General features: G+C 38.2%; 1 protein-coding gene across 8 annotated transcripts in view; it reads left to right on the top strand.

Moving 5' to 3' along the window:
- The first annotated feature begins 1,330 nt into the window (after positions 1-1,330).
- The window catches only part of LOC306989625 (uncharacterized protein), a 70,245-nt gene continuing 55,468 nt past the window's right edge, over positions 1,331-16,107 (top strand). For 7 of the 8 annotated variants that reach the window (XR_013795676.1, XR_013795677.1, XR_013795678.1 and 4 more), the window contains exons 1-3: positions 1,331-1,422; positions 8,537-8,606; positions 11,269-11,449. Coding sequence is in view for 3 of the 8 variants with exons in the window: in XM_079595477.1 (XP_079451603.1) it covers positions 11,376-11,449 (74 nt within the window). In the remaining 5 variants the exon portion in view is untranslated. The remainder of the gene's footprint in view (positions 1,423-8,536; positions 8,607-11,268; positions 11,450-16,107) is intronic. The other variant, XM_079595479.1, reaches the window with a different exon arrangement.

Raw genomic sequence — 16,107 nt, 5'->3', positions numbered from 1 at the left:
GTGTTTTGATTGCTTTTGGACCCCCCGTGGAAACACTTAAATGTGGTCAGACACACTGACTGACATCCATCAATAATTCAGAGAGCAGGAACATTTTGGTTGTGTGTGCGCGCGGCGATGGGACAATTGACTTGTGTCCCCGCAGGAAGTCTCTCTTGCACAGACGAATGGATGAGTCTAATTTGCTGTATGATGAGACTCTAGTCGTTCTTAAAGGCCGGAGGCTCAGCAAAGCCCTAATGAGCGGATTGAGTTCTGTGTGTGTGTGTGTGTGTGTGTGTGCTGTACGTACGTATAATGGTAAAAACATTCATAGGTATTAGACAGTCTATCAAGCACATTATTGCCGTTGATGCATTTCAGTCTGTGCGTGTGTGATGGGTAAGGAAACCCCGCCGTTCCATTAGTTCTTTGTCCATTATTGTTTCTGATTTCACTAGTACTCGTTCTCAGTAATCGTGATCACATTATCAGCATTAAGATGTGATTGACTTTTACACTTTTTGAAGAAAATGCGAGTGGTGTTACTGTTTACACATGCAAAATGGGTGGCCTTGCTTGGGTGTCTTGGGGAATTTTTTTTTTACTTCATACAGTCATTAAAATCATGATTTACACAAATATTAAGCAGCACAACTGTTTGCAATCACAGGAATAAATGATTTACATTAGTTTTTATAGTATAGTACTTTGGTTCAGTAAGTATTAGAAACTTATTTCATAAACATAAAAAAAAAATCTTACCAACCACAAACTTTTGAACGATAGTGTTTCTGTATTGTTTGATATTGTTTATTTAATTAAGAAAAAAAAAAAAAAAAAACTACCGGAAATCTGTTTAGAATAAGATGCATCATAAAATGTTCTGTTCATGTTGTAGAGTTTTTAAAAACCACTAACCATAGCTATAACTATGAAAACTACGAAAATTGTGAAAAATAAAACATTCATCTATTAGAATTGAACGTCTAATAATGAAGTAGTGTTTAGCGTTTTTGTTCACGTTTCAGCAAAAATGGAAAAGAAACCAGGGTTGTTGCATTGCAGTCTCTCTCATATGTTCACTCTCATTGCATGACTCTCTTTGTTCCTGGATTTTAATGCAGAACATCCCCCAATCCTTTGTAGGATAGAATGTGGTGTACAGTTTCTCCAGGTGATTGTGATTGTGAGGTTATGCATTTTTACTGGAATTATTTTTTCCTTTCGTTTTCCTCAACTTATAACCATTACATCAATAGATGGTTGAGAGTGTGAATGCCTCTTGCAGTTTTAAGGTCATTGCATCAGTGTAATAAATTTATTCATATATTCTTGTGCCTACAGGGCTGGTCACCCCCCTTTAATAAGCTACTGACATCGGACTACTGGGATTGGGAGAAGTTTCACTGCTGGAAATGGGCCCCAAAAACCTGTGTTTGGGTATGTGTGTGTGTGTATCTCCCAATGCTCCCCATCCTGGGACCATGGCATGGCTGTGTGCCATCAAAATGCCATTTCAGGACAGAATGAAGTCGATATATTACCTCCAGCCATTTAACATCTGCATCTCCCACCCGGCCTTTATTGACCGAACCACCTAAAGCAATAAGGGGACAGTTGCTGATGTTTACAGACTGGGCGAGATTGTGTATTCAGTCATGTGTAGGTGTGTGAATATTACAAAAATGGCATGTCATCACTCAACCAAAACTAGTTCAGGCATGCATCATTACATACCTGCCATAACTATAGCACACGGCCAAAGTCACTTTAGATATGCATAAACATTTATGATAAGAGTCCGTGCTGGCAGGCTTCCATTCATGCAATAAATTGGACGTTTTTGAATCTTCCTAGCATAAATACCCTGGGTATATTTTAATAATATATTACAGTTGTAAAATACAGAAAAGATTGGATGTTATTTAGAAAGGAAATGTATAGAATTTCTAAATGGACTGAATATTTGATCTGGCTGATATAAGCAGTCCTGTAGATGCAGTATTGGGATTTTGGATGTGAGGGAACCCAAATACAGGGCTTTTATGTGATCTTTATAAAAAAAATTATACATTCACGTCATTGTTTTTTTATGATCATGTAATGGTAAGTACATGCTACACTACCAGTCAACAATTTGGAATAATTTTAAATGTTTTTGAAATAAGTCTTTTATGCTCACCAAGACTGAATTTATTTGATCAAAAATACGGTAAAATGGTAATATTGTGGAATATCATTACAATTTAAAATAACTGTTTTTTATGTGAATATATTTAAAACTGCAATTGAGTGAGTTCAGACCTATAAACTGTTGTTAAAGAGCTCACAAGGCTTGTGAAATTGCAGGAAGAAGAGAAAAACCTGATGATTTGGAGAAGAGTGTAGAGAGGCTCTGGGTGGCCTCATCCCTCATGTTGTGTGTCTCACTGAAGGATTAGTCCCACCAGGAACCGTGTGTGTGTGTGTGTGTGTGTGTGTGTGTGTGTGTGTGTTATGTGTGTGTGTGTGTGTGTGCGCACGTGCGTGTGTGCTGACATCTGGACTAATACTGCAAACTATGATCAGACACTAACGCTGGGAGTTAGTAAACGCATCATTTAGCATCAGTTAGATGCTTATTATAGTTCATGTTAGTGACTGTTTATAAGCATTTAATAGTTAATAGTTAATATGCAAGTATTAGACTATGGCACAGTGCTCCTCTTAAAGTCACCATGAAGCTAAGTTACGATCGTCTTTTCTTCCCTATAGTGACGTATATTGAATAAAACGGCCTCATAAACAAGAAAAAAATGTAGGGTGGGCTTGATTTTGTGTATCAGGAATTGATTGGATTGTTGGATCATTGTTGTTTGCTAAATGCTGCGTAATGTCATCAAAGTCAGAGAAGCAATAACGTTGCTATGGAGAGTTGTTTTTATTATAGATTACAAGGGCACATTAATTTTCACAAAATAACGATGATGTGCACACAGATATATTAAATAATTTATAACAAAACCTGCAATATTACAAAACCCGCGCTTACGATCACGTGATCACTCTAGGCTGGTCACTGGAGTGTATTAGAACCTTCAGTGCAAAATATTACAAATTTACATGTGAAAGGGTTAAAAAATAAGAATTTAAATATCAGTTTGGATAGCATGGTGACTGTCACTGTACTTTAACACAGCATACAATAAATAAACTTAAATTTTCAGAAAATGCACACAGTAAAATAATATTCTTATTATTATTTCTTCTCAACTGATTATTTAAGATCTGCACCACCTCCTGATCACATAGAAATCTTAATTCGGATCAAACTCGGATCACTTTTTCCTATTGGATATTTGTCCATTTTCATTGAGCTATTAGTCTTAATTTTACCAGATTATTTGTATTTGTGTAAACGTAGCTATTGTGTGTGGGATTCCTGTCTTCATAGTTTTCCTCTCACGCGGAGACCAAATTGCTTGCTTAGTATATTCAGTATCGCATCATAACCCAAGGCGTTTTCTTAAACAGGTGAAGTGACAAGGCCGTGACAGTAGATGCACTACTGTATATATCCAGGCTCATAAAGCACATCTTAGGTGTAGACCTGACATGCTTCTACACCTAGCATTTTAAATAAGAAAACGGAGGCTTAATGGGTCTCTTAAAACAGGGAGGCCAGAGAGAGAGATAGAGAGTGAGAGAGGTGAAGGCTGTTGGTTTTCTTCTGTGTTGCTGAGTGCAAAATGAACCTGCATAAAATGTGGCCTATAAAACCAGCCATAAGAAAAAATGCTTGACCATGCATACTTAACTCTGTCGGTAGGGTTCAGTGAAATGGATTCACAGGCTTCAGGGCTTCGGGGAAATGGAATGAGAGGAACAAACCGCTCAAAAACACCCTTGGAAACTTGTTCTTCTTTACTCAACTGGGTTTAGAAGAGAGAAATATAACTTTATAAACTTGTTTTAGCTTAAAAGCCCTCACATTTAAAATTGTATAAATGAAATATGAAATAGTTCATGAAAATTCCCATGTACAGAAGTTAGAAACTATGCCTCTCTTCCATAAACTGCCTAACTAATTTGTGTGACTCTCAGTTGTTCGTTCTTTCTTTAAAATAAATACATTAAATTAAATAATTTCAATAAATGACTCACTAAAAGGAATTTCTAGCTGATTAAATATTTTAGAGCTTAGCATAACTTTCTCATGATTTTTCCACGACTCTTTTGAGATTTCATTAATTCCCATGACTTGAAAATCTCTTTTTAATTCCAGGATTTCCTGGCGACTCGATAGGTTTTGGAACGGAACTATCCGAAGGGCGGATTTTCAGTTTAAACCAAACGTCTGCCGTAATCATGTCTTGGTTTTCCCGATTACATTGGATTGCTGTGGAGTGGGTGGGCTAATGATGGTGAGGAAGATGAGGAAGGCAGATGAGGGTTCGTGTTGTAATTAGAAAAACTCATTGTGAGTTATCGGCTGATCTCCATTGCTGCTCTGCGCCATGATTCTGGAGTTTGAGGAGTGAAATTACAATAGCGGCAAATTGCAGGCCTTGTCTTTCTCCCACACAATCTTTTCCACTGAGATAACAGGAGAAACTGCTAATGTTGCTACGCTAATATTGGCATCGCTCCAGAGATTAATGTCAGATGATTAGCACTGAAAACGTACAGCCTTCTCTCGATAACTCGCACTCCTTCTCTGTCTCTGCTGGAGTAGCTTGGAACTTTTAACTTATTTTATTTGTGTTATACCACAAATTTTTTTTTTTTTCACTAACATTCATTTGATCGTTTTTTTTTTCTTTTCCTCAGTTTGCTTGGTTTTGAGCTGTATGTGTATTAGGCAACCTAGTCTTGTGAGAAGTTGCAATAATAATTGCAAGAAAACTTACCGAGGGACTGAAAAAATAATGCTACCATCATGAAATGTCACTATTTTTTGTTAGCTACTTCGCAAAGGTCTCGTGTACATTTTCACTTGTAATGGATGTCTTTTGAGGTAAGAGGAAAAGAGAGTGAGAATTGTGATTTGGTTTTCAGAAAGACACTGAAAATGAGCTTTATGAGGAAAAGGCAGCTGGGTTTGATTTAGAGCTTCATATTAAAAGCAAAAATGAGCTGCACTTCTAAATCATAAAAATGATCTCCATCTAAGTGCTCAGTTGGAGCCATTTTCAGTATGATAAATGATGCATTTATGATTTGTCAAGAGATGGGGGGGGGGGGGATTCCTGCTCTTGGGTTCAGGAAAATCAAGAGCATGTTCTATGTTTCTGTGAAGAAAAAAAAAGAAGACAAAGAAGATATATGGCTGTTACAGGTGTGAACCCTTCCACTAAACTTGAAGAACCTTTTCATCCGTAGGAATTTTACTGAGGAACCTAAACCTATAGAGTAATTTTTTCCCCACCGTTTGATGAGCTGGAGAACAGCAAGCAGATGTCTTCATGACAGACTAAATCAGAACTGAATGATTCTAGTTAGCAGAGCACACTGGTGCCACATAACCATCTCGATGATCTGATGCGTTGCTCCGAGAAAAAGACACTTCTACGCATCGGGGAATCAAAGACAGAAGCAGAACAAACGCAACCAGGGGTGCAGTTTCACAAACACACATATTACGTTATTTATGTCTAGTTGAAAGCTTCCCTTCGGTTTTTATCAGGATTCGTGTTCCGATTGGTCCATAATGCCCTGGAAGTGGACTTCACATAGTGAAATATACATATAAGGACCTTGTGAAGCTGAATGCAGTGTGTCTGCTGAAGGGAAACTAAATAAACCCAGATGTGTTTCAGTGACCTGGTTGACTCGCCTCAGGGCTCAAGGCCTTGTCCATCATCGGCGCAGAGAGAAGTGTAAGGTGTGCAAGTGGGCGTGTGTTTCTGACAGAGAGAGTGAGAGGAGAATATGAAACCGTAAAACAGCCTGCGCAGACTCTTGTACGCGGAGTGAGAGAAAAGGGTAGAGCGGAGATGTGAAAAGATGGAGAAAGAGCCTCTCTTTTAACCATGAAAATTTCATGATGCTAAATCTAGACAGACTTTTAGTGTCGGCCAGGATTACAGCACAGCACTGAGCACACATGAATAATTGAGCCTGGAGTCTCTGAATCTCTAAATATGTGGTTGCAAAAGACACGCAGAGCATCAGCACAAAGGAACAAAGACATGGAAATGATCGATTAAATAGTAAATACAGCAATTCAACAAACAATTTAATACTTATTTACTCATTTAAAGGGACAGTTTACCCAAAAAGGAAACTTCTGTTTTCATTTACAATTTAAACCTGTATTACTGTCATTCTTTTAGGGGTTATTTATAGCAGAATGCCCAAGCAGCCCTTTTCCATTCATTTTAAGTGAACACATTAGTGACCATGGCTGTCAAGGATTTTCAAGACAAAATGCTAATTTCCTATCTCACAAAAATATGTCAGATGGTTTTAGAAGTATTTATTTTTGAAAGGCTGGTAGGTCCTTCAAATCTCCAATCTCCAAGCAATCACATCATTGTTGCATGGCGCAAGCTGATTGGCCTATGTTTGGCCAATGTGATTGCTTGATCCTACACCATTTAAATAGTCTGGTTTATTGTTAGCTATAGGCTAGTCCTGCAGTGTGCTATCAGATTTCCTCTGAAACCCTCCACCTCCCGCAGCTCCACCTGCCTAGATGCTACGGGGTTTATGTATCTATAGTTATGCAGCAACAGCACATCTTACATGCTCACAGCAGTGTGTTTCTGTATCTGTTATCAGTAGCAAGTCCATACTTGCTATGCTGCATGAACATTGCCATATTCAATTACATTCTAAACCTATTCTGAGAGTTGTCATGATTGAACTAATGTTAACAAACTAAACCTTATTGTAAAGTGTTACCACATGAAAATGTAAATATTTACTGTAGTTTAAACTACAATATATATTACTCCTTAATTATGCCTATCCTTTTTTTTTTTTTTAATTGGACTGATTTGAGAGAGAAACAATTGATTCTGAGACTCTGGGAAGTGTGTTTTTGAAAATATTTTTGTAGCAACACCATAAATTAAGTCGAAGAACTCGAGAAACATCTGAACTGATAAACTCAAAGGAAAGATGTCCAGATGGAGAACCCCAGCCTATATTTTCACATGCAGTATCTGTTTTGAAAAGAAGGACGCTGGGTTACATTCCCTCCACGCCGGCAGACTGAAGCACCCTGTAACTGTGTAACAGCGTAACAGGTGGTAAATGAAATCACTGCTAATGGCTTTAACAGCTAAGCTAATATTTAACATGCCACAAACATTACTTCAACCCTGGGCCACCTCGATGAACAAGGTGAAACTCTCTCTCTCACACACACACACACACACACACACACTCCTGCTGTCAGTAACGCGAGGGGTGTTGACCCAGCCATAGCTGTCATTTAAGGTTTAGAATTCCACTGGCCTTCCCAGCCCCCCTGAACTATTGGCTAGCTAGCCCTGTCCAGTGATCGACCTGGACCCCGGCGGTGTGTGACAACAGGTGCAGAGACACCAGCTTTCTCTCTTTTCTCACACAGTCATTTTTTTTTTCAAAATACATTCTTTCCATGTTTCAACTCCCACTGGCCTTGAAGATAATGTTGTCCCTTCTGGACTCCTGAGAACAGGTCAGGGAGGATGGGATAGCAACACACTGGGTATTTTGTTTTGTTTGATGTTAGAATTGTACCATTCATAATCTGAAGACCTTGGAATAAAAATGTGAGTCTAGCACTGGGCATGCTGGGTTGTGTTGCTCCTGTACAGTATGTAAGATAATAGTTTGCATCATTCCGGGTCTTGTTTCTTCCTCTTATCCTTGAAAAGGTAAAAAAGATTAATATTATATTGATAAAAAATATAGAATACTAATATATATATATATATTGTTATAGATGTATTTTTTTATATACAGGAATATATCTTATGCAGGAAAAAAAATATATTTTATATATATATGTAATTTTTCTTGTATAAATATGTATACATCCTTAAAACATAATTTATATATCTTTAGAGCAGCACTGCATAAGATATTATAGATAGATTTTTATCTTAAATAAGTGTATTTTGCCTAAAGTCTAAAATAAAAACTAATTTTGTGGGTGGTTCATATGCAGTTGCAAAGGTTTTCAGAGTGAATTTTAAGATGTTGGGAACTTTTGGTGCTTGTAGGGTGTTCTCCATGGTTGCATATTGGTGGTGCCAACATTGCCAATATGTCGGGCAGATTGCAAAGGTAAAAGTGATGCTTGTTATGACCAAAACTAAAATGAATCTTGTGGGTCAAAATATAATAAAGATAAGACTATAGTGCCATATTAATAGCAGCAGTTAATATAGAATTCTAATACAAATCCAGTCATGGCATGAGCACACATGTCTGTAGTCCTCACCATCTGTTCATGGGATTTTACTCATTTCCAACTGATTGTGCAGAGGGCTAGTGGTTCTTTAGTCTTCTCTTTTTTTTAATTCCACAAGACCTAATTTCACAGTCGTATGAAAGTCATTTGAAACCTTTTGTTTTTCAGGGCCCCTTAAGGAGAGGAGGCATTTATGACAAAACTTGGGGCCTTCTCCCCAGCGATGGAGCCGTCTGAGGTCAGATTGTTCTCATTTGTTATATGTGCTCATGTGAGGGCGTGTTTTCCGCTGTGCTTATTTGCATGTAATTGACTCTTTTTTCCATTTGTTGTGAAATGCATGAAATCTGCTCTGTGATTTCTCAGATTGTTATATGTAATAGCGTGACAACATGACAAGGGAATTCAGGTTCTCTGTCTCATAAATGACCCGCTCCCATGGAAATCAATTATTCCATTAATGTAAACCGAATCTCCATTCTAATCTAGTATGATGTGCTTGACGTTCACAATTACAAAGATATACTGCACAACCAGAGACTTTAGTCTGCCGCCTACATTGGCAGCAACTTTATAAGGCATCCTAATGACAGTTTGTTCCATTACAGTTTACAGTTAGCATGTTGCCAAGTGTAAAAAAGACATTAGTAGACAAATAATATTGGATAAAATGGTCAATTTGGACAAATTAGTTGACATGATGCCTTAAAATTATGTTCTGGTAGGCAACTCACTACGTTTTTTTTAGAGATCTTCAGTATCTGATAACACAAGGCATTCATGTATAAAAAAATAACGTAACAGAATGAATGCTAATGTTACTTTCATAGTTTAAAATAAACAGGAATGGTATTTAGGATCTAAAGAGTCCTCAAATAAAATCAAATAATAATAATTAATAAATAATGGATATGCTTTTAATTTAATGTTATTATTTAGAAAAAATATATATATATGATTGTCACAATAATGTCTTGAATTAATGGCGTTTCTCAGCAAATATTCATATTTGTGATTAATTCAATTATTTAATTTGCATATGTCATTCATTTGATTTTTATTTTTTTATTTTTTTTTGCAGTCAATTGACACCCCTAAAAACATAAACTTAACTCCAGCTGGAATTTATTGGATAATAAGAGGATTCTTGTTTAAACCAAATATAACAGAATTTCAATAGCATTCCTGTTAGGGTCAGATTTACTCTTATATTGGGACAGTACATTTGTTAGGTTTTAAAAAGACATTTTTGAAATTGAGTTTAGACAGGTGAGGCAGGTTGGATAAACATTGCGGAGACGTTTTAAAGTCTGTCTGTAGTTGCTTGCCGTCTCTGGAGTCCTGCGGGGTTTATTGGTGTTAACTGATCAATTCCCAACTGGAACCCTGTTGTTTGCTAGACGCAGTCTGTTCTCTGCATGGTCTAAAACATACACACACACACTCTCACTCTCTTTACGGGCTCCCTCACACTTACACGCTCAATCACCCCCTTGCAAGCGCGTGCGGACTTGTTACTTTGCACATGTTGTTGTTGCAAGGCCTGCCCAGTAACCGATATCAGTGCCCATCCTGACCTCAAGGGGAGGTGCGACTCGTGCCCTAGGTGCCCCGTCAGGCCCTGAACAGCTTGAAGGGTAAATGACTGATCAATAGATTATTTATCATTTGCATATAAGACAAAAACAATGGCACAAGAAGAGGCGTGCGTGGAGAATGCCTGCATTTACATAATCATTCTTCAGCAGCTCAAGGGGTCTGGACGGGCTGTCAGCATCGCACATGACAGCTTCTGTTTGGATGTATAGCACTATTGTATAAGAATCACCTCGACACGTTTGGGTCATACGATACAAACCATCCATCTGCAGAACATGCATTGTTCATGTGGAGAACTGGTTTAATAATCAATATCCTCTTTCTCAAATTTGGCATCCCTCCATGTGTTTTCCCACTGGAACTGGAAGTTCATTCTTTGACTGGTAGGAGTTTGTTGAGATGTGTTGTTTGCTGAAGTCATGTTAACCTCATGCTGTTGGACAGAAGAACTGATTAGATGACCAACTGTTGATCTGTCCTGCCCAGAGACCTCAAACCACATTCATTAATTCATTAAAATTCCAAAAAGCTAATTTGTACCAAATCTCTGTTAAAAATCGGTGATAGATTTTGTGTTGCATTCTGTTTTTTTGGGGGTCACGAGACTCGAGAGCCAATGCCACCTCACGATCAAAGCTGACATAACGCTTCTTCTGGTGGCAATTTTTAAATGTGTGGATCTGAGATGATCGCTTTTGGGTCTGTTCCTCACATAAATCAACCGTTTGGCCTCAAAAGCACTTCGAATATTTGTACTTTTTGAATAAATTGTGTCTGCTAATGTTATATTTGTAGGGTTTAGACTTTGGAGTAAAGTTGTATGCTCAAACACATCTAAATAGTTTGAATAAAATTGTGCTGGCTGATTAAATTGAAAATCACTGTCCGACATAAATGTCATAATGTATGACTCCAAAGTTTTCTCATTGAAAGCAATGGAGTATCCTGCACACGAAAAATGACGCCAGTTTGTTAAAAGGTGACACTGAGGGGTCCTGACTAAGCGTCAATATGTGATGAGTTGGGAGTGAGAATGTGTTGTGTACCAGCTATTTTACAGCAGCTCATCCAAACAGACACTTTTGAACAGATAAACTGTTCCAAAGTAGGCTGTTTAGATTAAAAGATGTAAAAACATTAAAACTTCAACTAAATTAACAAGGCGAATCCTGTTGTCCCTAAAATTGAGCGAAGGCAAGTGTTCATACCCTTAGGCAACTCCTCACAGTGGCTGTGATGACTGGAAAGTGAAGTGTTTCATCTAAAACACCATATGCTGAATATGTTTCCCACTTCATCAGTTCACAGCTAAGCCTGGGCGGCGTGAACTCTGTGAAGAGCTCTCCGGAGAGAAACGGAGAGACGACGGCTTGATGCCACTCTGCTGACACTCTGGGAAAACTGCCTAATGGACAGAAGAGAGGAGGAGAAGAGATATCGACCAAAGTACCAACTAATCTCAAAGAGGAAGGTGCACAGAAAGTTAGTGTTGTTTCTGCTGATTTATAAAAAAATAAAAAAAGCCGTTTCTAACAGCTTAACTTGTTTGATGGAGATTTCAGTAATATATTATTTTATAGTAGCAATAATTGTATTAAAGGGATAGTTCACCCAAAATTTCTAGTTCTGTCATTAATTACTTACCCTCATGTCGTAAGACTTGTTCATCTTCGGAACACAAATGAAGATCTTTTTGGTGAAATCTGAGAGCTTTCTGTCCCTCCATTTACAGCTACACGACGCTTCAAAAAAGTTCATAAAGAGATCGGAAAACTAATCCATATGAATTGAGAGGTTTAGTCTTGAAATTTTCTGAAGAGACACGACCGCTTTATGCGATGAACAGATTGAATTTAGGCTTTTCAGATATAAACATTCATGAACTCACACATCAGTTGTGGTAAATGGAAGCTCAAGCATGCTTGCTTTACGTGTGAGAACCAATGAGGTTCATTCTTCTTTTACGCAACACGTTTGAGCTTCCTCAAAAACCAATGAGGTTTGTTCTCGTGCATTAAGCAGGTTCGGTTGAGCTTCTGCTTATGTGTTATGTGTTTATTTGTGAATAAAAGCCTAAATTCAATCTGTTCATCATATAAAGCGATCAAGTCTCTTCAGAAAATGTGGACTAAACTGCTCAATTCATATGGATTAGTTTTATGATCTCTTTATGAAATTTTTGAAGCGTCAAAGTTGTAGTTGCATAGCTGTCTATGGAGGAACAGAAAGCTTTGATTTCACCAAAATGATCTTTATTTGTGTTCCAAAGATGAACAAAGTCTTACGGGTTTGAAATGACATGAGGGTGAGTAATTAATGACATCATTTTCATTTTTGGGTGAACTATCCCTTTAATTTGGTGTTTTTATAGAAAGTATAGGTATGATGGGTAACTAGGCTCAGTGAAATTGACACAATTGTCTTAATCATATTCACCACCTCTTCATGTGCATACCCTAACACCCTGAGCCAGCATCAAAAGTGTAAATCATGATGACCCAGTCCCTGCACTTCTGCAATGAGAGCATAATGTTGTTCGGAGCGTGGGAGGGCCGTGACTTTGGCCTGTCAGGGGACTAATCCCAGCTAATTACAGAAGCTGCCCCGGCATCAGGGTGCGTAGTCAACTACTACAGGGGTCACGCAGCATCAGTCATGTCCCAGGCACACAAAGCTCTGCCCCCTCCTGAGGGCCGAACAATGGCTTCTCAACGGCCTCAACACTGACCACCAGAGCAGACAGGGGTCAGAGGTCAGCCTCTCCTGAAGGACATTGGTCAGCAAAGAGAAGGCAGAAGGGGGTTGTGGGATGTATACGCATAAAGGAAGGAGGGAGTATGAGAGATGGGAGGATTTTACAATATGTAAGATAAAATCGTTGACCAGGAGACGACATGTTTTAATGATATTACTTAAGAATGATTTATTATATAAAATGAATTCTAATAGTCGAATATCCAACCTCAACCATTGATACATTTGAATGTACAGTTTACTTTTAATATGGGCCAGATGAGGACAAGGTTGGTGACCAGTGGTCTAAACTCATTGTTTGCTTGTTCATAGTTTTGTCTTCAATTTGTGTCTTCCTTGCGCAGGCATTTCAGTGTCTCGGTAAGTTATAGAAAGGCATGAACTCTGGGAAAGGCCAGAACATCTGGGCTGAGAAATTATGTTTTCCGCTTAATTGCGGAGCGAATATTCGGTTCTCAGCACTTTTCATTTCTTTAATACGCCAGCAGGAACCAACAGACCATGTACTGAAAGCATCAGTTGAATTTCGAGGCATGCATCCTTTAAATTCATGTTTATTTAGATTTGAATGGCTGAATGTCGTCTTCTGTATACACAAAGGTTCATTTGTCTTTCCTAGTGCTAAGATGATGGGAAAAACAAGTGTCATGAAGTGTCATGCTTTAATTCAAGTTCATCCCTTCATTCATAGTGTATTCCTCGGTAATGTCTTAAACAACTGGTTTCGGTCTCATGGGTTAGTCCACCCCCCCCCCCCCCCCCCCCCCCCCGCCAATCTGGTCTCGGTTCGAAACATCAGCACCAGCTGTCTGGGCTCTACGGTTTTTACTGAACCTCTACTGTACATCTTCCTCACTACTAAACTGCGTTCCAGAATCACTTCCTCAATCGAATCAACACATTGCTATTGGCGTCCTTCTGCTCTCACCGTAGTTCCCCTTTCAGTTGTTTGCCATGTTTCATTCATTCCCTGTGCTCCAGTGATGGATGGTTCACTGATGCCCATGAATGTACACATCCAATGAAAACGGCATGGAGACCCTTTCTGGAATGCCGGATATATGGACGTTCTGTTCTAATAGTTATCCATGATTAATACTGCCATAAATGTCTCTATAAAATGATATATTGAAATTTGCAATGATAAAGCCAAAGCTTCCAAGCCCAAGGATTCTTTCCAGTATTCTTTATATCTCAATTCTGGAGTATCTGGCATATCAAGCTTAGTTCGTTGCAAACCGATTACAGAATTAATTTGAGTGGTACCACATTGTCTGAAATTACCAGCATGGCGAATGATTTTCGTCTTGTGTGGATTGTTAAAGGGGTCATGACATGAGAAACCAAATTTGCCTTGATCTTTTGGTATATAAGAGGTCTTTGTACCATTAAAACGTCCTGCAAGTTTCATAGCTTAAGACTTCCTCCCCATTATAAACGAATCATTTATTTAATCAAGCTCTAAATACAGCTCGTTCTGGATCCATGGTAAGAAGTGACGTCACGGTGCGAAGTGACGTACCAGCGTTTGCATATGACCGCCTCCAGGCACAAGACAACTACGCTTAAAGCGCAAGGCAACTACGCTCATTTCGTATCGTTGTCGCGCCCGCGCGCCGCGCGCCTCACTACTAGTGTTCAGTCGACGGACAGCGAGTGGGTCTGTGTACAGGGAAATGACGATGCCACACAGATGTGCTGTTCCTGGCTGTGGACAAACAACATCTTTGAATACGCTGCGAAAGATCCAGACGTCAGGGAAAATGGATGCACTTTATTTTTTGCGGACGTCCCAGTCATGGCAGTGTTAGTTTAAGCGTTTGTTCTGTACATTTGAAGGATGACTGTTTTGAGAACAAATCCCAAAATGATGCTGGCTTTACCAGAAAACTGTTGCTCAAAGATAAGTCCGTGCCGACTATTCTGGGCTCAACAACGACGACGCAAACTGTAAGTAATGTGTTTAAAACTTTAAACTACTTTTTAAATACGCTGAATCCGCAAATCCTCTGGCTGGGGGCGTTAATAATTGATGCTTAGGCACTGACGTTAGCCAATCATAACAGTGGGCGTTAACACTGAACTCTTAAAGGGGAAACACCCCTAAAACAGACTGTTTGAATCAGAGGATGAGAAACAGGGTGGGAAAAGGTCATAAATCACTACATTTTAAAAGTTTTTTGTAAAAAAAACTATAGTAATACTATAATTGCACCTAAGGGAACATAATAATAAAATAAAAAAACCCATGTCATGACCCCTTTAAATAATCAGAGGTGTGAAGTCCAGGGGTCAGAAAGTAAAAGTCCTGCCATATGTTTATTCCACCCATGAACTCAGCCATCTGATTTCACCAATTAAAAATCTCCTGGCTGAAAAACTGCTAATTAGAAAATCCAGGTGATTGGAACAAAATACTGTGGAGGACTTTTACTTTCTAAACCTGGACTTTACACCACTGTAAATAATTACAAAAATAAAAAATATATTCACATGAAATCAGTATCTATACCAATTATTCTCAATATTTTTTTAATTGCTGGGTGGAAGTCATCGAAAGTTTTATTATTAGAAACATATGCATATAGCTTGGCTCAGTTTATTGGAATATTATATACGAATATATTATTCAAAGATACTCTGTTCTTTTGAACTTTCTGTTCATTAAAGAATCCTGAAAAAAAAAACTATCCTGCTTTCCACAATAAATATTTCTTATTATTATAAATGGTGAAAATAGTTGTGCTGATTAATAATTTTGAGCACCAAATCAGCATATTGGAATGATTTCTGAAGGATCATGTGACACTGGCGACAGGAGCAGTATTGATGCTGAAAATTCAGCTTTGCCATCACAGGAATAAATTGCAATTTAAAATATATTCAAATATAAAAGTCATTTTAAATTGTAATAATATTTCACAATATTTCTGTTTTTACTGTATTTTTTATCAAATACAGCCGTGGTAAGTGATTTCTTTACCAACCCCAAACTTTTGAACGTTAGTGTATGTTCGATATTTAGGACTTTATGCACTTTATACAGTAAACAATTTTGCTGCTGTGTTGAGTCGCCACTTAATGTCCAGAGTAAAATCTGAATCCTAAAACAAACCATTTGAGAACCACTAATCTAGACATTTGGGTTATTGGACGTGTAATTCGATCAGTTAAGTTGTCAACCCCTTGTGTAGTTACTATAATATCAGATTCTGCACATTGTGCTTTAAATCCATCATTTAAACAGACTGTTTGACATAACTCTGACATTATACCCAAACGCTTTAAATCCAATGTAGCTTTCATTACCTCTTTATGTATTGACTCTGCATTAAGTCAATTCTTCGCTGTGCTGAAATGCGCCTGCAAGTGCACTCCATCCTTCA

This window comes from Phoxinus phoxinus (genome assembly GCF_949152265.1).
Source record: "Phoxinus phoxinus genome assembly, chromosome: 21".
Lineage (NCBI taxonomy): Eukaryota > Metazoa > Chordata > Actinopteri > Cypriniformes > Leuciscidae > Phoxinus > Phoxinus phoxinus.
The sequence above is the reverse complement of the archived record's forward strand: the minus strand, read 5'-3'. Positions and strand labels throughout refer to the sequence as shown.